The sequence below is a fragment of the Corvus hawaiiensis genome, chromosome 1 (genome assembly GCF_020740725.1).
Source record: "Corvus hawaiiensis isolate bCorHaw1 chromosome 1, bCorHaw1.pri.cur, whole genome shotgun sequence".
Taxonomy (NCBI): Eukaryota; Metazoa; Chordata; class Aves; order Passeriformes; family Corvidae; genus Corvus; species Corvus hawaiiensis.
In genome coordinates, this window is record NC_063213.1 from 50622736 (window position 1) to 50646080 (window position 23345).

Below are 23345 nucleotides of genomic sequence, written 5' to 3' on the forward strand. Positions count from 1 at the left end.
TTTTCATAATACAGTAAGAACTCTATTTTTCATTATGCATGAAAAAAAATGGCAAGGTCAATAAAAGGACACATCTCTTCAGGCATTAATTACAAAATGTTGATTTATTTTGGTTTGAAGTGCAGAGAATACATTGAAAATTCCACTCCTTCAAATCCTGAAGCGAAGCCTTCCTTTCCATCTTTCAATATGCAATCTTTTACTTTAAATTGCTCCTTGGACGACTGGCTCTGTCAATTTTTGTTCAAAAGATTATTAAAATATTAAAATTCAAGAAGACAGAATCAATGCCTTTACCAATAACAGAGATTTTCCTGAAGCAGAATACCCTGTTTTTAAGAGATGATAAAGCTGACACACAAGAAGTATTGACTCCCTTTCCAGAAATAAGTATATTTCACTAATTTAGATTATTAAAGATATTTTCTAAAGGAGCTTTCTGCTATTAAGCAAACATTTTTTACCAATGCATATTTTGATGCCAGCACTCTTTAAATCAACTATGCACCTTTCCAGCAACTTATCACCCTAGACACCTTAGCAGGGACAGCAGCTTCTATGCTTTTAGCTGCTGTCTTCAGCACTCTAATAATAAGTAGCGATTTAAAAAGATAAATACATGCTTAATTAACAATACAGTTTTGACATATGGGAGTTGCAAGGGTATTGCATTTTTATGCAATCCTACTGGTATCCAGAATTGCATGGTGGCTTTGAACTTTCCATAGAATTCTTACTGTACTTTCTCGTATAATTATTATCTTCCATTAATGAGTTATGCAAAGTTAGCTTCTTTTCAAGAATGTGTTAGAGTTCATGGGTTTTTTGTAATAATTTCACATAGGCCTATTTATGCAAGCCATATTCCTGCAGGAAGAAATTATACATCACATACATAGAAGAAATGAAAGCTCTTGAAATATATGCCCAACTCCTAACTAGTTATGCAACTAAAGGTTGGAGGCGTGAGCTTTATATTTTTTGTCATTCATATACTTCATAGAATTGTTTAGGTTGGAAAATACCTTTAAGACCATAGAGTCCAACTGTTAACCCAGCAGTGCCAAGTGCCACTAAACCATGTCCCTAGGCTACCATATCTACAGATGTCTTAAATATCTCCAAGAATGGTGACTCCACCATTTCCCTAGGCAGTCTACTACAATGTTTGACAACTCTTCCAGTAAATAAATTTTTCCTAATATCCACCTAAACCTCAACAGGCACAACTTGAGGCCATCTCCTCTTATCCTGTCACTTGTTACGTGGGAGAAGGGACCGACTCCTACGTGGCTGCAGCCTCCTGTCAGGCAGTTGTAGAGAGCAATAAGGTACCCCCTGAGCCTCCTTTCCTCCGGGCTAAACACCCCCAGCTCCCATAGCTGCTGCTCACAGGACTTGTGCTCCAGACCTTCTCCAGCTCCACTGCCCTCCTCTGGACACCCTCCAGCACACCTCAGTGTCTTTCTTGTAGTGAGGGCCCCAAAACTGAACACAGGATTCAAGGTGTGGCCTCACTACTGCTGAGTACAGGGAAATGAACACTGTCCTGATCCTGCTGGCCACACCATTGCTTATAAAAGCTGGACTTCTGATACAGTTCATGTGTTTCTCAAAATGTGGTCATATTCCAGTCTGCACACAGAAAAGGTCAACAAAAATAATAAGGGTGGTGTCTAGAAGTAGACTCAACCAATGGCAGACTGTGATAAGCAAGACTGCTTTTTGTAAACAAAGCATAGCCAACTCTGATCAGATTATTTTAGCCATCCTATTTTCTTACCTAAAATGTATAGGTTAGGGCAGATTAATGATTAACTGGATTTTCAATTGGTCTGTAGCTAGCCTACTGCAGCCTAGACAGTCTGCAGATGTTCTTCTGTAATCTCTTTTGACACATAAATGGAAAACAGTAATCAGCTATGCTTTTACTGACCTGAGCATAATTTCGGATGGCATCATGATCTTCATCTGCAAAAAATACACAGTGGTTGGTCATCTTGGTCTTGTCATTGTCATCTATGCGTGTGCCTCCAGGAGCTATAAGAAAGGAGAAAAAAAAAAGGCAAGGAATGATTTCTTACTTTAAAGAATGTAATATTTAATAAGTCTAATAAGTCTTATGTTAATATCACTGAGGCAAAAGGCCAAGGAAAGAGTTAGCAGGGGAGAGGGAGAAACAAGGGAGAGGAGAGAGGGAGAGACAGACCAAGCTTTGCTAATCTGTGGTGGTACCTGACAGAAGGGACACTTGGCTGATATGCTGCACCATAGATCACACAGTCCTCACAGGACTGAGTGATTCAGTTCACCCTAAGGAATCTCAGCTGGTCTTGAGAGCACTGAGAGTGATCAAATAAGTACGGGTTGGAGCACAACCCTTACATATTATTTTAACTCTTACTTTAGCTGTTGTTTCCTGCATTACCTCAAGTCTTACAAAAACATCATTTCTTCTCACCAAAGAGCAGGAAGCAGGAATCAAAGCAACATGACCAGTAAAAGGAGCTAACTTACTCAAAAATGAAGAGGAAAGTGAAAAGCGTGTTTTTGCCAAAAGCTGCCACTGATGCCTTGTAGAACTGTCCCCATGAACATCCACAAAGCACACCTCATTATCCTTCACTTCTCTCAGCTAGTTTTTGTTGCAACATCTACAAAGCAAGATTTGCAGCAGCGCTTAACCTGGAGTCTGTATTATACCTTTTTATGCTAATAAATCCCTCTGTTTCCCCTAGTTAGCATCTCTCTCATTCCCTTTGCTATTGCCATTATATGCTGGTTTAGCTCAGACTGAAGGCTTCTCAGAGCAGTATCCAGCAAGTACCGAGGTGTTACTGCACGACAAACAACAAACAGTGCTATGATATGAGATGCAAGCAGTGAAATTGTAATACAGGTTATAATTTCCACTGTAGAGGATGACAGCATCTTAAAAGAAGCAAGCAAGACTGATCGCCAAAATTCTCTGTCAGATACTCTGCAGGTTACCTAACATGCTGCCAGCTACCAAAATATCAAAGAGTGTGTCAGCATAGCGGCGATAATCAAGTCGTGAGCCTGCTGCATCCAGAAACTTGGCTATAGCCTCCAGGTCATTCCCAGCTTCATTGAGGCCTTGGACAATTGTATCCCTGAAGACTGTGGGTTCAAATTTCTCCTTTTCATCTGAAACAGAGAGAAAGAAGAAGGAGAGAGACAGTGTCAATTTTTAAACTCATTAAAATCCTGTATCAGTCAGCAATTGAAAGGACCGTGGCACCTAATATATTCTTCTCATTCTGGTCAACACATCAAAAGTTTGTTTGGCCTGTATCATTTCTGGAAACTCTGCAGTTCTGCAGAAATTCTGCAAACCAAAACACACACAAACATATGGGAATAAATAAATAGAGGAAAAGCAACTATTGAAATTGTTTTCAAAATTCATACTCTTCTCTTGCTGAAGATACTATCCCATGTGTGTAGCACTGTGCACTGCTAAATCTGAGAGCAGAACAAAGGCAATGCCAAGCTATGTGTACATAATGTCATTGTATGAACATTTTGGTTTTCATCTCTTGCTATTTTTCTTCTAGCAAGCATGGTCACATAGCTAAAATGTTTCAAAAAAACAAGTCTTCAGGAAAAAAGGAGATTGAGGTATTAATAAAACTAGTTTTTGAATAAACATTTAAGACAAGGCAATGCAATGTAACAAGAATTTTTCTTTTATATTCACAGACCTAAGCAGCATTAGGAACACAGAAACACAGCACTGACACTGCATTTTCTACAGCTGTCCCTTGCTGAATTCAATTAAGGCACAGCCTGACCCCCAGACAATGTCCCTGTGTCAAGGTCATTAGACACAACAGACATAGTTGCAACCTCCAGATAACTCTTACCTAGGTTTACCCACACCTCCTGCTGCCTTTTTGCACACAAAGTTAACAGCTTACCATGGCCACTTGAAGTTTCTTAAGAAAACAGGCCCTGGCTTTATATAAGGGCACAAACGAAATGGCTGTTACTGTTAAAATAACTGAACTTCAAAAACAAAATTGCAAGCTGTTCTGGGCACCCAAAACCCAGGTTTGTTATCACCTGCCTACACAAACATTGATACAAGTTCTTGAAAAACCAAAAATATCATATCCAGAGGAACAATCCAGAGATTTTTATTTATTAAGATAAATGAGGACTGGTTAAATTTCTGTCTAAACATGTGCTAATCCAGTCTGAAACATGCCAGCTGCAACTCTTGCAGGCTTTTTGTGACAAGAGGTTCTGGCCTTTTTGCATCCTCTGGCTGCAGGCTTCTGTTCCCTGCTACTCATAGTGCAGCTTTTCATCCCAGGCCTTTAACAAGAGGCCTTGCTTCTTAACAGCCTCTCTTCCCTAATGTCTTCCCTCCTGCCACGGTACTTTAATGGCAATTAAATAACTATTTCACAGAAAATTCCTACTTTTGATAGCTTTTCTAGTTCTCATACAGAAAAGTTTTCTCTCTCCTCTGCTGCATGTACCCAGGGTGCACTCATTCTACTATCTTCAGCACCTCATTTGCACATTCTCCTCCACTTCCAATGCATGCCCTTCCTCCATAGCAATTGCACCTGGAAGGCATAAAGCAGTCCCTTCCACTCAGTGTCCCAGGCCACTGGGAAGCTCAGGTGACTAGTCAACTTGTCCTTCCAAGGAGCCTGCCAGCTGCAGTTCAAGGGCTGTCTCTCAAGCACTAAGCACTGGAAAACGGCAGAATCCCCTTATTTTCCAGAAATCCTCTGCTATGCCTAGCTTTTAGTGACTTACTGTGTCTACTACCCATCTCCACAGGATTGCTTCCCCATCCCTCAAACCTGACCTCCTCAGACCAAAACTGAGACAACTCCACGGACACCCATATATATGCTCAGGAAACTATCTGCTCCCAGCTCTGGATCATCCTGAAGTGATGCACACAACTATAATGACAAACTAGATTCTCCACTACCACGCTTCCACAACCCAATACACTACTCAATATGCCCCTTGTCTGGACTGCAAATGATTTCTTCCCAGGCTTGTACTTCGCACCAGACCTTGGAGACGTTTGGGCTCCCAGCTGTGTTACGCCGACTTCAGCTGTGATGAAAACCCAGAGTCTGTGTTCTGAGGAACCACCCCTCCTATCTGCAGGGCACGGCCATCACGGACAAACCAGAGGGTTGAAAGGGGGATTGAAGAATGTGCCTTTGCTCTGAGCAAATGCCTATAGAGAAGCACACTACTGGAATCCTATCCAAGCCACCAGACCTGTTACCAAATACTCAGTTGCAGCTCTCCTCAAACTTGACGTACAAAAACCAACCCAAAACAAGGAACAAAACAGCCAACCAATCCACAAACAAGCCAGTCTTTTACTGAAAAAAGTACTTCAGTATGTGTACTTCAGGCAGTTTTATCTGTGCACAAGAAACACAGTTCCACCCATAGACAAGCATCTGAGTATAATTATTCTCTTTGGGATTGCCAAATAAGTATGCATTATTTGAAGGCTAAAAAAAAAATGCTTGAAGACATCAACCAGCGAGAAGACAGATTTTTGTCTTAAGAGTTAAAAAAAAAATCTGTTTTACTTTTTCAAAGGTATTTTGCCTAAAAATTTAAGATGTTCACATCTAAACTGGAAGGTATTATATGCTTGGTATCATGGGTACACAGTCCTCAGTGCAAACACAAATACCATGATTAATATTTCTTAGCTCTTTTAAATAGATTCTTCCCCTGCCCCAGAAGTCCGCTTCTCATCTGTAGTACCCTACTATTTTCTTGTCTATCACAATCTAAAAATTTACACAGGAACAGGAGGTGAATTCATTGCATGAAAAACGATTTTTAATTTTATTGAAACATTTTCCTACCAAGCTAATTTACTGAAGAGGAATATGCTGATGTAGTACAAGAGGGTGAGTAAGAAGCCATCATCAACAAGGGGTGACACTCTGTTGAGCTGTCAAGTGCAAAATTACTAAACAAGCACAGCTCCAATCCTGGGCTAGCAGAGGCACGTGTAGCTTGCAGATGTGATGCACACAATATCCACTGCAGCAGTGCTATACACAGCTTTTCATTTTCATCATGTTCCCAAATCCGTATTTCCTATCTTTTGCTTCTAAGAAAATCACAAAGTACATTCATAGCCCTGTCCTTAAGAATTAATTTTATCTCTTCATCAGAAGGCCCACAACTGTAATTCTGTGGAATAAAAAAGATAACATGAAGTAAGAAGTGGGGCCAAACAAGGTAACGTAGAGGTGTTAATATTGACTTTTTATTAGATAATTTTCTTCCTGCAAGTACTATGCAGCATTTCGCTTAGCTTATTTTGCACTGTTTTTTTAACTTTTATTAACCCTATATTATGTATACCATGGGAATGAACCTAGGTATCAGGTATTGCCTGTCAACTTACTTCAATGTGCATTATTTGATCCTGTTAATGCTTTGGGAAGCTTTTTGTCCTGTAGGTATTTGTCAACTGTCTGGATACATAAATTTGCCTTACTACCTACTGGCATTTTTACTACTCCAATTTTCCCTCTTCCATTTCAGAAGACACAAAGACATTCCTTTGCATGCATGCATTCAGTCAATGCAGTCCACATCCCATGTATCTGCTCCATAAACACAAGTACTGGCCAGACACCAACTACTGCTGACCCTCACTGAAAAAGGAATATTCAAAAGGTACAGAGATCATACCAAAAACTATTTTATTTGCCTAGAGTGATAGGAACTATGAGATGCTTCCTTCCCTTGGAATGTTATTCCCTTAACAGCATCATTTTTCTTCCTTCAAATCTTTCTAAAGTGATTTGAATGTCTGCCACTATATATGCTGCAGGCAAGGCTTATTCCTTTCACTTGGTTAATCAATATAACTAGAAAGAGTGAGATTTACCAGCTCCTCCTTCATGGTCCTCTCTCTCAAAGATATTTTAGACATTAAGCGCACTTTCAAACTTTAAATTAAAAAGCACTGTATTATTCTTTTTTGCTCTCTGAAACCTCAGAAATTGTTCACAACCCATGATTAGTTGCAGCTAGCTGACCAGTGATAAGAGTTCATACAGGCAATTAATTTTATTAGATGCCTGACAGCAGTGCCACACCTCACGGAGACGGCAGAGCTCCAGGGATCTGCAGAAGGGAAAAAGGAGTATCATGGGACACAAATGGGTAAAAACAAGCGGCTCACTGTCCCCAGCAAATGCATGTTTCAGACCCCCTACATGCCTGCCTGTTACCATAGAACAGTCTCTGAAAACTGAAATGTCACGGTCAAACCACAGCTACTGCACTCTGTCCTACATGGGTGACATTTCAGGACTCCCTCATATACTGAAACTCAGAATAAAAAAACCCTAATAGTATCTTTTAGTCTTAAGGCAAAGACATAACAAACAGCCTGTGACACTGCTGTGATACAAAAGTATATGGAAACATAAGGGAATAAACATACTTGGAAGCCATTTCTCTTCCTCAGGCACTCCGCCTCTAGAAAGAAAAGTATCTACAAATTTCTAAGCAGGATATTAAAATATTAAGGCAATCAGGATGACCACATTTGAAGAAGAGATTTTATGCTTTTGAGTACAGAAACGTTTGCATGCTAAAATTTCTATATTAAAGCCACTTAATATCCACAATCCCATTTAAGTAACCTCTCTCAAAAGAAAAATCCCAACCAATCTTTCAGACCACCCTCCATGTCATTTCCTTCTTCCATGTAGTCAATGAGTTATTTAGGGCTACTTCCAATCACTGCAAACAGAAATCCAAGGGATGGACAAGAATTACAAATCAAATATCTTTACTTATTCTAATTATTGCTTGTATTAAATAGGAGTCAAAGACCAAATCTGTATTAGGACAGACTATGCCAAACCCAGTGGAAAACATAACGTGAAAGTCTCTATGAGAGAGACAGAACATTTTCTAAGACAAGTTTATCAAATAACATATATAACCATAACTGACTGACCTAGACTGAAAAATACATGGGGGATCAATCCAGCAGTGTGCATGTCTGAGTGCTTTTACTGGCTGATCTGACAGACAGATTTCTTTAGGGATTGTTAATTCCACTCCTCTGGCTGTGTTTATATGGTTGTGAGTTAATGCAGTGTATAGCTCCCACTGCACAACGCTCTCAACCATGCTGATAGAAAGTTAATCCCACTAATTACTGGAGCACCATGACATTTAACTACAAACAATACTGGTTTCTTTTTTAATTAGTTATCCTTACAAACGCTGCATGTGCACCATAGGAAAGACATTTTGCATTGAAGAGACTGTACCAGTGAAACAAATTGAAGGAGTGCTGGGTGCAAGGGAGGAAAGACAAGAGAAAGATGGCACTGCTTTTTAACATGACTGAAAACAAACTATTTTGCAATTCCTATCTAAGCTTCGTGATCATTCTAGATCTCTAGACACTGATCATTCAGCTCTTCAGACTTGTGATAGAATTTGAAATTTTCTGAGAAAGTTTACCAACTCTTTTTATTTCTCTCATCCACACTAAGAAGATGCTCTTATTTACACTTTCTGTCACAAGACATTTAGACAAGGTGTTAACTTTTGATCAGAAACAGGAAAGTCAAGATGGGAAAAGTCTGTGTCATGACAGATAGGAACCCCACCTGTGCCTGCTGTAATAATCTACTATTATACCAGCAAAAAATCAGATCCTTCTTTTTACAAATGAGACTTCTGTTTTTGTTTTTTTGGTGGGGGAGCAGGAAGGGAATAAAATAATTAATTACATATATTTTGTCTCTCTGCCTCAAACTGTTGGGCATTCATCCCAGCCACCTAAACCACAACAAATGGATTCTTAGTATGAGTGAGCACCTGCTGTGCTAGAATACCTGGCTGGTCAGTACAATCAGCACCACTCAGCTTTCCTTAAAAATTGATGCTGTACTGTACTTAATGAAACAAACTGCTGGTCATGTTTACAGAAAATCAGTATCACAATGAGTACAATATAACTCACATAATTGTTTTACTTTAACAATTAAAAAAAAGACTACACCAACACAGGAGAAATAAATTTTTGTGGAAAAGGGAGTTTCTGACCTCCTTCTGACCCAAAAGCAGGGCCAGTGAGATGATCTGACCATCTCATGGAGAAGGAAGGTGAGAAAATTCCTTTTTTGATATGAAAGGTTCACTTACAGGCATGGCATTGATTTGAGTCAAAGAAATAAAAATGAAAACCAAAACAAAAAAGCCCAGACAATTTTCTTTACACAACTTTTAAATAAAAGCTCATATTTTGCTTTCTTAGTTGAAAAGGACATTTTAAGAAACACCCAAACCAAAAATCTAGCAAGTTTTCTTCATCAGATGTAAATATACTATAAATTCATTTAGCATCTAATCTTTAACTGAAGCTTCCACAAGACTTCATAGCTAATTAAACCTGAATTTTAAATAAGGTCCTAGGATATATAGTGAAAATAAAATAATTCATAGAGCTTAGTTAACAGTAACATCTTCAATCTTAACATGGCTGAAAAGAAGGGGAGAAAAACCCTTTAGATGAACTTTCAACTATTCCACCTGCTCTATTTCTAGTCATTTTAACAAAGAGGAAAATAAAGCAAAAAATGTAATGCAACCTACCCCTCTTCCTAGTTTTGAACCGCTGGCCTGTTAGCACCGGCTTCTGATTCTTATTCATAAAATTTCTGGAGAAAGAAAAAAAGGGAAAAATATTTGTACTCTAGCATTTACGGACAACAGTTTAATCTAAAGGCAAAATAAAGACTCGGTGTAGCAAAACCCCAACATGTGAAAGGTAAAGAAAGTTCTTAACACATATTCAAAGAGTAATTCATATTATCTTTAAGATGAAGAGCAATGCAATCCAAGGATAACTTCAATGAGATGTGTTTCTCTTAAAACCTGGCTGTTGGCGTCTCTGTAAAAAACAGTGAAGGTTCAAAACCAAATGGCAATGAAGTCGCTGCCCTTACTCCTGGGGCAGAGCCCACACAGCTCATGGGGATGCTGGGGACACAAAAGCCACTAAAGCAGAGGACTGGGAACCATCCTGGTGAGGCTCAGCATGGCACAGGTCTCACCCCCTGGCATGTTCACCAGGCAGACAGATGCCCAGGGTTATATGCTGTCCAGCTCCAGACAAAGCTTTGTGGTCTAACCACAAAGACACTGCTTTAACCATCAAATTCTAATCAAATGTTTCTTACAAGCATCACTGTATCTTAGTAACTTTTTGTTCTGAAAAGCATGTGGGTGTCGTCAAAATAATAGAAGATAAACAAATCCCTTGCCCCATCAACTTTGTGCATAAATACAGAGTGAAGAACCTACCTGGCACATCATACAACAGCAAAAAATACTGGGCTTGTATTACTTTACAGCAAATCTCAACACATGATGGCAAAAAAATTGGGAAGTGATACTATATTAATGCCATTTTATCAAAAAAAACCCCAACTATTTTTAAGCTTTGGATATAATCAGTTGCACCACACAAAATGCAGCTTACCCAAAGAGTAGCTAAACCAAGAGGTGAATGCAAACAGCAGCAAGTAAGAGGAAGCTTTGAAGCATGCAGGAATCACCACAGGTCATCCCCCTCTCCTGCCCACAGCATGTGCCAGCCCTGAGACTTGGAGGCCGCCTACTTCACACCCTGCAGGCCATTAGGTCACTGTTACATATTATTTGCTTGTCCAAAATAAGGCCTTCTCATGCAAGACTTTGAGCATGTTCTGCTAATAACTTTAGTTTTACAAAAATCTGTATTATTTGTATTTCCTCATTGTGGACTCTGCAGGTCTAGTTTAGAAGTACACAGATTTGCCAACATGCTTCCTACCACAAATGAAAATAAATTCAAGCCCCATGGCTGAGAAAGAAGCCATCAACCACATGTTACTATCCAAGCAGTGCCTTCTCTACTACTGGAAGTTCACTTAACTCTCCTAACAATGCTCCAGCTATACAGTACATTCACATTCACCAGACTTCTAGTGGCAGCATCCCTAGCTGGCCACTTTTGCAACATTTCAAATGTTTTACTTGGCAAACCACTGCTTTCTAGTCTAGGTTTACCACTTATCCACAGTCAAAAACTGCGCATGCGGGCACATGAACTGGAAATAGCCAGTAAAGTTCAGAGTCAAGACAGGGTTTGCTTCCTGTAAGTCATAAAAACACAAATATGCAACAAGCAATTCAACTGAGATTCACACTCATCATCACTGAGATTTAAAGCTGCAGTTGTAACAGACCAAGGAGCTTTTTGAAACAACTGCAACACTAAACAGCCTTCTGGAAAAACTATTTGCTCATCTGCAAAGAGAGTTAAACATGGCAAACCATGGTATCATGGGCTTTTTCAAAGTGCTGTAGGATCCAAAAGTGCCTTCACAGCAAAGCTCCTAAGGCTCTTTCCCCTGACGAGACAGCTTGGTGTTAAAGGAACAGAAGGTGCTTTACAAGTTAATTAGGCAGATAATCTAGCAGTCTACAGGGATAAGCAAGAGCCTAGCCTCTAGCCAGTGACTGGCTAGATTTGACATAGTCATCTGCTTTGTCTTTCTGACCTTCAGTTATTTGTAAAGAGAATGATCTATAACATTCACTCAGGTATTTTTGATTTGTTCTTGTTTTGCCTGGAGACCTTACACCTTGTTTTGAGTCTAAAAATGTTCATTTCAAGAGATTGCAAGAGAAGCCCATGAGGTTTGCAAAGAAAGGGTCAAGTGAGCCACACATCAGGTAAGAACTGTAAGAATTAATCTGCTTTCCACAGCTCTTCCAGAGCACAAACAAGCCATCAGGCTGGGGTTGACAGTGCCACTTCCTTAAGGAACACACAAAAGCCTTCAATCCAGCACACTGGTACAGTTTCCCAGTTTCTATAAAAGACAGAAACGCATACGCTAATTTTCTCACACCAGACTTCTTTCCTTTGATGCAGTGTACTTTTAAGCTGCAAAAAAGCTTGCATGCACCTGAAGCTCAACTGTGGATTTTAACTGTTCCCTGTGAACATAAAAGATGTCCTTTAAGACAGCTGGGAAAAAAACTTTTAAAAAAAACAGTTAAAGCAGGACTCACAACTTGTAGCAGATTTAATGACTAGAAGTTCAGTTCAACAGAAGAGACTCTTGAATAGTTAATTACTAGGAACACAGGATATGCCTTCTTCTATATTTAGCTTTAAATGTACTGTGCTTTAATCTGCTCGAGTGAGGGTCTGGCTTTATAAGGTACTGCCTCAAGCCGTGCCCAGGATCTTTCATTAAGAAACTATCTTGAGACTGAGTAAAACCAACCCAGTGATCTATACAACAATCCAGAATGGAATCAGCTCCTGAAAATGAGATTTTAAAGTGCTGTTGCTATCACAAGAGGTGCCTGGATAACAGTTTAAAATGTACAAAAGTGAATGCAATGCAAAAACTGGTTTTTTTTTATCAAGAAGAAACTAACAACAGCACAAAAGCGGTGGCTGAAGGTTGTAAATTCAGGGTGGCAGCATATAAACTTGCACAGCACATTTGACAGCCTCTCAGGTGTCAGGTAGCTGTAAAACTCTGAAATCACATACGACCTTCAACTGTTATATACATTCTCCATTTTGAAAGGTACAGGACCTGGGCAGCTCAAAGCCAATGGCAAATTTCTGGAACAGCTGCTAGAGAAGTCGTAATGGTTTCGGCGGAGTAAGGATCTTAAGACAGGTCTGGGTAAGAAGGAAATAGCCTCCAAAAGAAAACCCAAACCACCAGTCAAACTTGTACCTTGCAGCCCAGCATCCTCCAGGATTCATGAATTTTCACAGGAAAGCAAGCGAGAGGTATGGAAATGACAGCTCACTCCTTTCACAGACTCCACTCTTCACCAGAAGATGGGAGAGACTCAGCAATGGCATTATTCTCGATTTACTGCTCAATACTCAAGCAGATGTCAGAGCAGTACAGAACCTAGCACCACACTCCACAATGGGTTCATTTTCCATATAAACCACAAAATGTCTAAGCCTGCTAATTACTAACTTGCAACTACAAAATTCATCAGAAAAATTTAAAAAATGCATGACTTTGAAGTTTACCAAATTCCACTCCCAGTCTTGTTAACAGGCTTGTATAAAACAGATCCATACTTTAAAAATTCATAAACCGGTGAGTTGGCATATTCTCCTGAGACTGCTTGAAGTCCTAGAGCTAAGCTTTCTTTATAGCTGCTCCTCATTTTCTTGCTAAAGACCCTAAACAGTTAAAACTAAGGGACATCTACAGTTGTAGATATCCAGACATATATTATACAGCAGTTCCTCTAATCAACCAATCCTTCTCACACAATTAATAAAAACTGTAAGAGTTTGAATTAATAAATCCAGCATTAATTAAGAAAATTAATTTATAAAACCTGCAACAGATGAAGTAAAAGTTACTTCACCGCTTCAGCAAGTATGAACTTGCTTAATAAGTTAGAAAAACGCAGTCTTTTATCCATACCACAGGGAAATTCTTATGATGATTAACTCCTGAATTATTTAAAGCCTTGGTAAGGCTGAAACTTCTACCATTTGTTCTTGAAACCATATTGCTTAAATTGAAAAAAAAATACTGAAAACCTTTATTCAAAGCAACACTATTTTTCTAAGCATCATTTTACACTTTTAACCAAAATAACAGAATCATCTGAGATTCTTCAAACATTAACATGCTCAGATGAATCTGTGAACAGTTGCTTCACAGCAGCGAAACTTCACTGCCCTAGTTACAGAGAGAAGGGAATCAATGCCAGACAACGTAAGAAAAAGAAGGTTTTAATAAAAACTATCAAGATTTTATGGCTGTGTGTGTGCAGGGCACTAAATACAGCCCACAGGGCAGGCAGTGACCCTTTGGGCAGCCCACTGGAGGAGGTGGGGTCGGCAGCACTGCTCCACAGGATGCTGCTGCTGCTGCGGGGACTGGCGCCGACAGCGTTTGACTGACAGGGCGATGGAGAGAGCAGCCAGAATACCACCAACACAGCACCACCAGCTTTCACAGGAACAGATGCTTGGCAGGAATTATTTCCATCTCCTTCTCTTGCTGAGATACCATGTAAGACAGGGGCATTCATCTCAAAGGCAAATAAAATAGAAGCATAGATGGATAGAGTTACTATGAAGGAAACATCCCAACCCACACATCAAGGGCAATCTTTTTTTTCACCCCAAAGAATATCCAGGACATTAAAAGGCTTTACTGGGTCTTTTTTATCCAGCAATGTTATTGGGTGTTTTTGTTCTCTCACAGTTACAGTTCCAGACTTAGGGTAAAGAGGGTTTTCCACTTCTTTCAGCAGCAAGCCAAGAAGTTATATTAAATGCAAATTACAGAACTTGAGCAGCACAGAGGAAGAGCTGCCCTTGCACTTTTGCCAGAGAGGAAACATGTCAGCATGCAACCAGCAGCTGTCTCAGCTCTCTGGAAAGGCAGCAGACAGCTAAATTATGAACTAACAAAATCTGCAGGTGGAAAACTTACAAATCATTACCAGTAGAGAGGAACAGAGGAATGTAAGGGGAAAAGAAAACAAGAGCAGATGCAATGCAGCCACTGGTTCTCACCAAATCCTCATCAGGCTTCCCACTTTCCACCGAGACACTGCGCCCTTTGTTCCTAAAACATAGGTATTCTTTTAAGAAGTGACTAATAAGCTGGAGGCCTGTAAATTCAACTACGGCACAAATCACCAGGAAGCCCAGTACTGGCAACCAGGTTTATCTTGCAGACTTGCCCACAGAGGCACCAGCACAGTTACAATGCTTATGAAACCTTTAACCCAAAGGGGCCATTCATTAGGAACAGTAAAGCCAGAGCCAGGCTCTTGACACATTCAAATCCCTTTCCTGATTTTACAGCCTCAAGGGCAACACGCAGGGACAAAACAGTAACGTAAGGATGTGCAGGGTAAATACAGTCAACATGAGGTTTTAATGTTTACATGAAATACGAATATTGCTGATCCACATGACCTGTCTTTCCCAAAAGAGCCTTCTAGAAGCTCTCAAGGCACTTAAATTTTTTTAAATGTTTAATCACAGAACAGTGCTGGTCCACAGTAAAAAATATATCTACTTCAATAAAAGTACTTGTCCTTTATTAGCATGCCTAGTGGGAGAGAGAAAATAAAGAGATGAAACAAGTGGAATTGATTTAATTCTGCAGCAAGTAGAATTGAATACCTGAAGAAAATGAAACTTACCATACATTAAATAAATAATAAAAACCTGTGCTCGTGCAAGATTCTCCAGGTATGAATTGGGCATGCAGCCTGTGAAGTTATCCTGGAGAAGAAGGAGGGGGAAGGGAAGCCACCCTTTGAAGCCACCTGAAAGGAGGCCGTAACCAGGTGGGGCTGGTCTCTTCCAAGTAATCAGCAGCAAGACAAGAGGAAATGGCCTCATGTTACATCAGGAGAGGTTTAGACTGGGTAGTAGGAAAATTTTCTTCACTTACAGCATTGTGAAACATTGGAATAGACTGCCCAGGGAAGTGGTAAAGTCACTATCCCTGGAAGTATTTAAATCATTTGTAGATGGACTTGGTAGACATGCAGACGGCACTTAAGGACGTGGTTTAGTGGTGGCCGTGCTGGGTTAATGGTTGGACTCAATAATGTTACAGATTTTCTCCAACACGAACAATTCTATGATGCTAAACCCAAAAAAAAAGAGAGGACAGACTCACTGAAGTCTGCACCATAAATCACATCACCTAACAGCTAAACTGGGATGCACAAGATGATGTTTCTTGAAAAACAGTCAGAAAAACCCCAGTTCCCACTGCCACCAATGAATGTACAACCACACACTGCATTAGAGATCCACCTCACTGCACTTATTTCAGGAGAGTGGGTATTTCTTAGGTCACTAACCAAGAATTTCTACAGAAGTGGCTCAGATGCGTAACACTACTGAAGCACTTTCAATGCACTTCACAATGTCAAGAGAACTGTAAACTGAAGCACCGAGATAATGGACTTCTCTGTTGTGTCATCAGGAACCATATAAAAAATGCATGAGTCATGGCACAGTCAGTGAAAAAAAGAAAAAAAAAAGAGTAAAAAATTCTTAATAATTGACAGGTAGAAATACAAGTCAAGAAAATTACATCACACACTCAGGTTGACACACACAAAATGTTGTCTTTCAATAACAACATTTGTTCCAGCAACTAAAGAGGAGGAATTAGATGTAATTCTTTAAGAACAAGGTATTAGCAGGAATTTTTCTCACTGTTGAGAGCTCTCTTAGGTGCTGTACTCTTAACTGGAGTAGGCTGAAATAATGGAGATGGTGTGTTGCTACAGATCAATTCATATCCAATTAACATTCATTTTAAGGTAATAGCTAGTCATCCAACTCCAAGCTTGCATACCTTGCCAACAGGAAAACCTCTTAGAAAAAGAAGGGGATAAAAAGGATCAGGCAGAGATCGGGGTCAGGTGAACTGAAAAAACAAGTGGAAGACAGAATTCTTCCAAAGCTAACAAAGTTTTTTCCTTACACAAGACACCACTTTCAATGGACTGTGTAAATGCTAAAACAGGGTTCTTGAATTTGGAGACATTGGATGTCCTGATCATCCTGAAAAACACAACTGTCTTAGCAATTGCCATAGAGATGATTTTGTTACAGGAAAAATGGTGTAGCTGAAATTCTGCAAAAACACGACTGTAAAGGTACTGCAGCAATTTAGCTCAATCCTTCATTATTGTTTGGGGGAGAATTGCTGTAGCCACCCTTTACAGCACATTTGCAAGAAATCATTAATGGAGTTACTTTATAGGGTTCTCTTGAACCAGGTCTCTAATAAACCAATACATACAGGTATTTGGAAAAAAAAAGTGTTAAAAAAAATACCAGAGAGGCTTCATTCCCAGGAATGAAGCTTGTAAGACACAAGACAACCCAATAACAGTACAGTAATGAAGGCAGGAAGATCAGCTTTCTCATGTAGAGTACCACTCCCCTGTTGAACTCCACCCTGCTTCTGTTTTTCTTTAAGGTATCAGCCCACTGAAAGTTTTTACAATGTTAACCCTACACATGCAATTTCAGTATCAACAATAAAATCAGAAGATGTGCATCTTCCATTCTTCTTGCTACCTTAAAGCTCTGAGAAGCAGCAAAAGCACTGGACATCACTAGTGTATCCAGGACAAAGCACTGCAGCACTTGAAAACCAATAAACTAAGGGGCTAAGGTTAAAAATAAATAAATAAAATCTGTGCATTCTCCAGAAAGCAATGCCCCCCAGTTGCTAACAGTTTATTATTTCATGAATTAAATACAGTAATGGGAGAGGGATGTATTAATAGCCAGCACCTCCTACACACCTGCAACCGGTGAAGGCCTTGATTTTAACAGAACAACTGCTTTAAGCATTTTGAAGCAAGTTTCAATTCAGAACTCCCTAATTATTTCTTCAAAGCATGTGCAAGAAGTTCACCAAGATGAACACACGGTTTTTTACCTGAGGGAAGTGAATCAGCTTCCAGACATCTGAATTCTGATCTTTCTGGTACAAAGGGCCAGCAGTGAAAACACAAGGCTGTGCACCAGATCTAGCATTCCAAACATACCAGCTAGCACCGATTCTGCTGTTAGCAGTATTCAGTTGAACAAAAAAAGGAGTCTGCAACTGACTTGTGTCACTCTGCATCCCAAAAGCAGTCCCATATTCCCTGCGGCTGCTTCTTCCTCCTCTGAGCAGGTGAACATTTTGACAGAACATACTAGTTTTGGTAAATAAATTCCTGGAGCGGGGAATAGAAGCAGTCAATGCTTGGGCTGCTTCAACATGCACACAGTTATTTTCTAGGCAATGATGGGTACAATTCCTCTCAGATCAAGCTAAGATAATTCTATGGCAATAGATACTGATTCACATCCAAGTTACTTGTTGAAGGAAAAAAAAACCCTAAAGGCCACAAACGGGGTGCCTACACAATCAACTGTTACACTAGGTGAGTCAGAAAATAACTATTACAGACTGAGCAGTCACTTGCTGCTTGGCAGCTCCCATACCAGCACTCTCAGCCTTACTTCAGAACAGCATTTCTTCACCTCTATGTGGAAACCTGAAAGCTCTTAGATTAATTCTTGGAAGAAGAGTTATTTAATAGCCAAGGGCTATTAAACACATGAATGATACAAGCTTCTACACTTGAAAATTGCTGCGAGTTTGACAGGACATAAAAGAAAGAAATATAGCACTCCCTTCTATCTATATTTTTATGCCACCACATTCTCCTCCCTCAACCTAATTTTTTTTCTTCTCTGTTTCTTTTCTCACATACCAACACTACAAGCCACTTCCAGAGATGAGACTATAGACCTAAGGCAAATTTCTCCCAGTAAACCAAGCTTTGATATGAGAAGGCTATCTCTTACATCCACAAACACACAAGACAAGCATTACTCACCCATGACAGCACACTCCACTTTAGAGTATTACAACAGCACTGAGAGCTGGGTGGCACCTGAGTAAGGTCAGGTTAGGAGAAGTAAACAAAAATCCCAAGAGGACTATCCTGGCTCAACTTGTTGTATTACTAATTTTGCAGGAGGACTTTAGGTTTCTTCTCGTAAGATGAGGGAAAACATTCAAACCAGTTCTCTTCAGTGATGAAAACAAGAAGTCTTTGAGACATATTGTCATTCAAGCTACCTATTTCTTCCCAAAAACTGGGGACTCCCACCAAGAATACTGTCAAGACTGGTAATGGGAATCACATTGGTATTGTGACTGAACTGTGTATTGCAACTGCTTTGTTATGCGTAATTTAAAATGGTATGACATTTTCAGGATAATTTGTACTACTCTGCTAGATGAGAAATCCCATGTAACATCAACTATCTTCAGGTGAGGAAATTAGATACTAAACATCATACCCTCCACATATGGAGTATCTACAAGATGCTGGTCAGAGAGTATTGGACTCCAACACTATTCACACATCAGAACTGCGAGATCAGCTTTGGTTTGGTAACCAAAAGTTCAAATGCCAAGCAATCACATCTGGCAAAGTTTCCTGTACTTTGGAATATCATACACAGACACAGTCCTGAAAATTCTCAAAGCACTGCATCTTCTCTCAATTTTGACAGCTCAAGTTTGCGTTTCTTAATCTTCTTCCATGCTATATCTAAAGATAAATGACACTAAATGCAAGACTTACCTGAAAATATAAATGTATAAAACCAAGAATATGTCTCTGTTGGTAATCCATATTCAGGAGACTTTGAAATACATCAAACTGAATCCAAATAATTCAGTCTATCTATAATGATAGTGCACTGCAATGGCTTTATGAATGCTTTTAAAGTTTTGCTTCTCAAAAAGTGGTAATTATATGCAATTTTGATCATAATTGCAATCAGATGAAAACTTGGTTGTCAAAAATACATTTATATATACAGGTGGCCAAAATCTCAGAAGGAAGAAACATTGCCACAAAAGGAAGTCAAATAAAGCAACAATATAAATCACCCAAGGTAGAAAAGAAATAGAGCAACTAGCCTGTTGTGTCACTAATTTGTATCTATTTTCCAGTATTAGCATAATCTCCTAACAGCTTAATCACATTACAAGAAGCTAGTAGAAGTTACTGAGACATCTGTTTCACCCAGATGTAGACCAGAGCAGGTACATAATATTTTACCCCACTCCACCACAGAGGCAGCAGGCAGTGCTGAATACACTGCAGTGCTTTGTGCTCACGCACTGGTAATGGAAGCACAGAGAGCTGTCAGTCAGCTCAGTTCAATGCAAACCCCAGCAATTTAATTGATACTATTGGTTGTGAGGACCACTCCCTGTTTCATTGTCGATCATTTTAGAAGGCAATCAGATAAGCCAAAACCCCTATCGACTTTTCTTGACTAAACAGCCAACTGTCAGAACCCAAAAATTGGGTGTGTTTCACCTGCCTTTAAAAATGAATGATGACACCTAAGTCTGACCCTGCAATTCTTGCCTATTTTCACCATAAGGAGAAACATAAACATTCCCAGAAAATAGCTTATCTAAAATATCCTGCTTGCCCATCTTAAGAGTGAGGTGGGTGAACAGCTTCACAGCTTCAGATTTAAGGCACTTTTTAGGTATCTGAATCAGATCAAACTTCACACCTGCAGATTGGCCATCTGTGTGAAAGTCTATAGCTGAGTGATATAAACATCTCAGGCAGAGTTAAGAATTTAGTTACCCACCCAAAATTAACAATAAGGCAATTAGGATTTGTACACTATTCAGTTCTATAGATAATTCAGTAGACCTGCTTGTTTATCTTTCTGAAATAATTCACAGAACTTTCATTACTGGCTGAGAAGTTTCAAAATCCAGCGTACCACAAATATGCTGAGAGCATAGTTTCAGCATCAGACCACAGCCATCCACCCACTCCCAACCCAGTTTCTGAAGCCAAGCATTACTGCAGGAGTTATGGATTTCTAACCAGAATATGTTTAGTATCTTTTTTAAAGGGCATAAAGCATCACTATGCCAGATAGCCTTGTTTCCTTCAGAGAAAGCATGCATCCACTCTGTGGTTGTTTGGCCTATATCAGCTTGGCACAATGATATTTGACACTATTAACAGGGAAAACTATTTTCTTGTTTACAGCATCATTATTGATGCACTGGAAAGACCAGTACCAGCAACCTGCTTCTGCAGATAACCTAATAAGGATTCCACGGGATGTGTATCTATAGGTGTCTGCATACATACATATGTACAAGAGAGCGACAACACCAGTAAAAGCTATGTTAGATTTCTACAACTCACTTCCTATGAAGATGCAAACTATGAAGAATTTAAAAGGTTTACTAATGAGACAGCTAAAGGATTTTTTTCTTTCTGGAAGCCACAATGAAAGGCTTGGCTGGTCCCTCTGAGGCTTCAGAAGGACATGCCAGTTAACCTAGCTAAATCCTAGAATGTAGAGCTGTTCAGTCATGGATACAGCCAAACTCTCCAAGTCAGTGAACTGACTGCTGAAGGCCATGCAAACCAACACATTTGTACCCCACCTCAAATGTTGCTCTGCCTAGAGAATTTGATACACCCTGTAGAGCTGAATAACTAGAAAAGCTAGCATATGTTCTTTGCTAAGGGAGGATAAAAATGCAAAGGTAGGAGAAGTGACAACCTAAATTAATTTTTTTTCAAATCTAAAACAGAAGAGAGCAGATATTCAACATAGCTCTCAACTGGGGGCTTTGCAATAACTGGTATTTTTTTGCTATTCTTGACAATGGTTCAAAAATAAAGTTGGTATTTCAGATAAGAATATGTTGATATGAGCCTTTATTAACCAATTGTAAGGAGCATGAATTAAAGTACTTTATTCAGTAATTTCGTAGCCTAGTTTTCAACATAAATTAATTTATTGTGGGATTACAAAAAAAAATGTAACAAGTATGTTGAAAATAATAAATGGGGAACATGGCCTTCAGTCCTTGTCCCCAGTCACCAACACTTTGCTCTCCCTGAGCTCTAAAAGACTTTATGTTGTCTCCTCACACCGTAACACTGCTTTTGCAGTGCTGATACCTACTAAAAAGGTCAACAATTGTTTAAACTGACAGGACAAAGGAAAATGGGGACACAATGAGGCCTTCCTAAACTTCAACAAAATACAGCTTAGGGAGGGCACTAAGATACTAAATTAATCCTGGCATCAAACAGGCTATCCATGAAATGCTTTGGTTTGACACATTTGGCTTCAGTGAGCTGGGAATTGCTCACAGATAGAAGTTCAAGAATCCTCACAGGAGAGGCCTGACAGTCTGAAGCCTTGATGATTTAGCAGTGTAAATCACCAACCAGTCCACTGTCATCATAATCTTGGAATCTTGGAGGCACAACAGCAACGCAAATTGACATACTGAAGGCAGGGCACATTGGGAAAAAGACACTTTTCAGCATACACCAATAAACATTTTAACAGGAATAAAACAATTGACAAAATAAAGTCTTTCTCTTGGCTCTTCTAGAGAATTACAAGCTTCCTTTACTTTTTCTAATTCAAGAAGCCTTTTAACAAGGCCCCACAAAACAAGACAAACAAAGTTAAAACCTGGCAAAAGGCCTCATGCATGAGGTTTCACATGAGTGAAGAAGTAGGTGTTTCCTTGTGCTGGGAAGGGAACTGAGACTGATGGGCAGGATGATAAATTTTAAGGGCAGAGCCAAAGCTTCGCATGGCCCTGGGGGAACACTGACTGGGGCCTCTTTTCACACAAAATGTAGGGAAAGAAACCCACGAGCATCTTGGCAGAATATGGTGTTCAACAGCACAACACTGGGCTTCCATAGCACTGGCTGATGGTTTTGAGATCCTCAGGTCTAGTCACAAGAAACCACACATTAAGAAAATAGTCAAAGCAGACCTAAGACAAAAGAGACTTAACAACACAGGCTTCAGAAAGGTGCAGAGACATGGAAAAAAAAAGCAACCAGACTCAAACCAAATTCACATCAATATTGGCGCATACAAAGGTTGTAGATTGAAAAGAAACTCACCATCCCCTCTTCTAAAGGGCTGGCTTCTCCTCAAGCATTTAAAAGAAGTAACATACTTTATTTTTCTAATTTTCTATTGCTCAAGGCATGAAATGGTAGTGAAAATAAATTACAAGCCCTGTACCTGCTAATGCTCAGTAGTATCTTCCCAAGATTTCACCCGTGTCTCATCAGAAGAAAAAATGACTAATGTATAACTTGAATGCTGAATGTATCTTCTCTCTTAAAAACATTTCTAGACAACTAGAGGATTTTATTTATGGAAACAAAACCTAAAATCAAAGGATCACTTGAGCTTGCAAATTACAAACCACTGAACTGCTTAGACTTCTTTTCTGCATGAAAACACATCTAATGAAAACACATGAGACAGTAGTTATTACAAGGAAGTACAACCCCAAAGCCATATTTAATTGTTCTGCCTGCAGTAGTTGAGAAAACTGTAGAAGGGTGTAACTCGTTGAGATTCAAGACATCACAGAAGATGCTTCCTTCCAATGTCCCTGGCTAACCTCTGTCCCAGACTGTGTCTGGCATTTCCTTTGCTTGACCTGTCTGTCCTCAGTCCTAATTCTCACTAGATGTAATCCATCGTCTTACAGGCTGAATAAAAGCAGTAATCTTTGTCTGCCACCATGAGTCTGCAAAAACTGTAAGTGATCTCTACACAAAACTTCTCCATCCAACCTAAGAATAGCTCAGATTTTGCAGAGCAAATCCTTATATAGAACGCCAAAATA

General features: G+C 39.5%; 1 protein-coding gene across 2 annotated transcripts in view; it reads right to left on the bottom strand.

The window, feature by feature from the left end:
* The window catches only part of BZW2 (basic leucine zipper and W2 domains 2), a 58117-nt gene that overhangs the window by 27855 nt on the left and 6917 nt on the right, over positions 1-23345 (bottom strand). For both annotated transcript variants that reach the window (XM_048304269.1, XM_048304278.1), the window contains exons 2-4: positions 9661-9725; positions 2992-3168; positions 1937-2040 (exon numbers count right to left, since the gene is read on the bottom strand). In XM_048304269.1, coding sequence (XP_048160226.1) covers positions 1937-2040; positions 2992-3168; positions 9661-9718 — 339 coding nt within the window. In that variant the 5' untranslated portion in view covers positions 9719-9725. The remainder of the gene's footprint in view (positions 1-1936; positions 2041-2991; positions 3169-9660; positions 9726-23345) is intronic.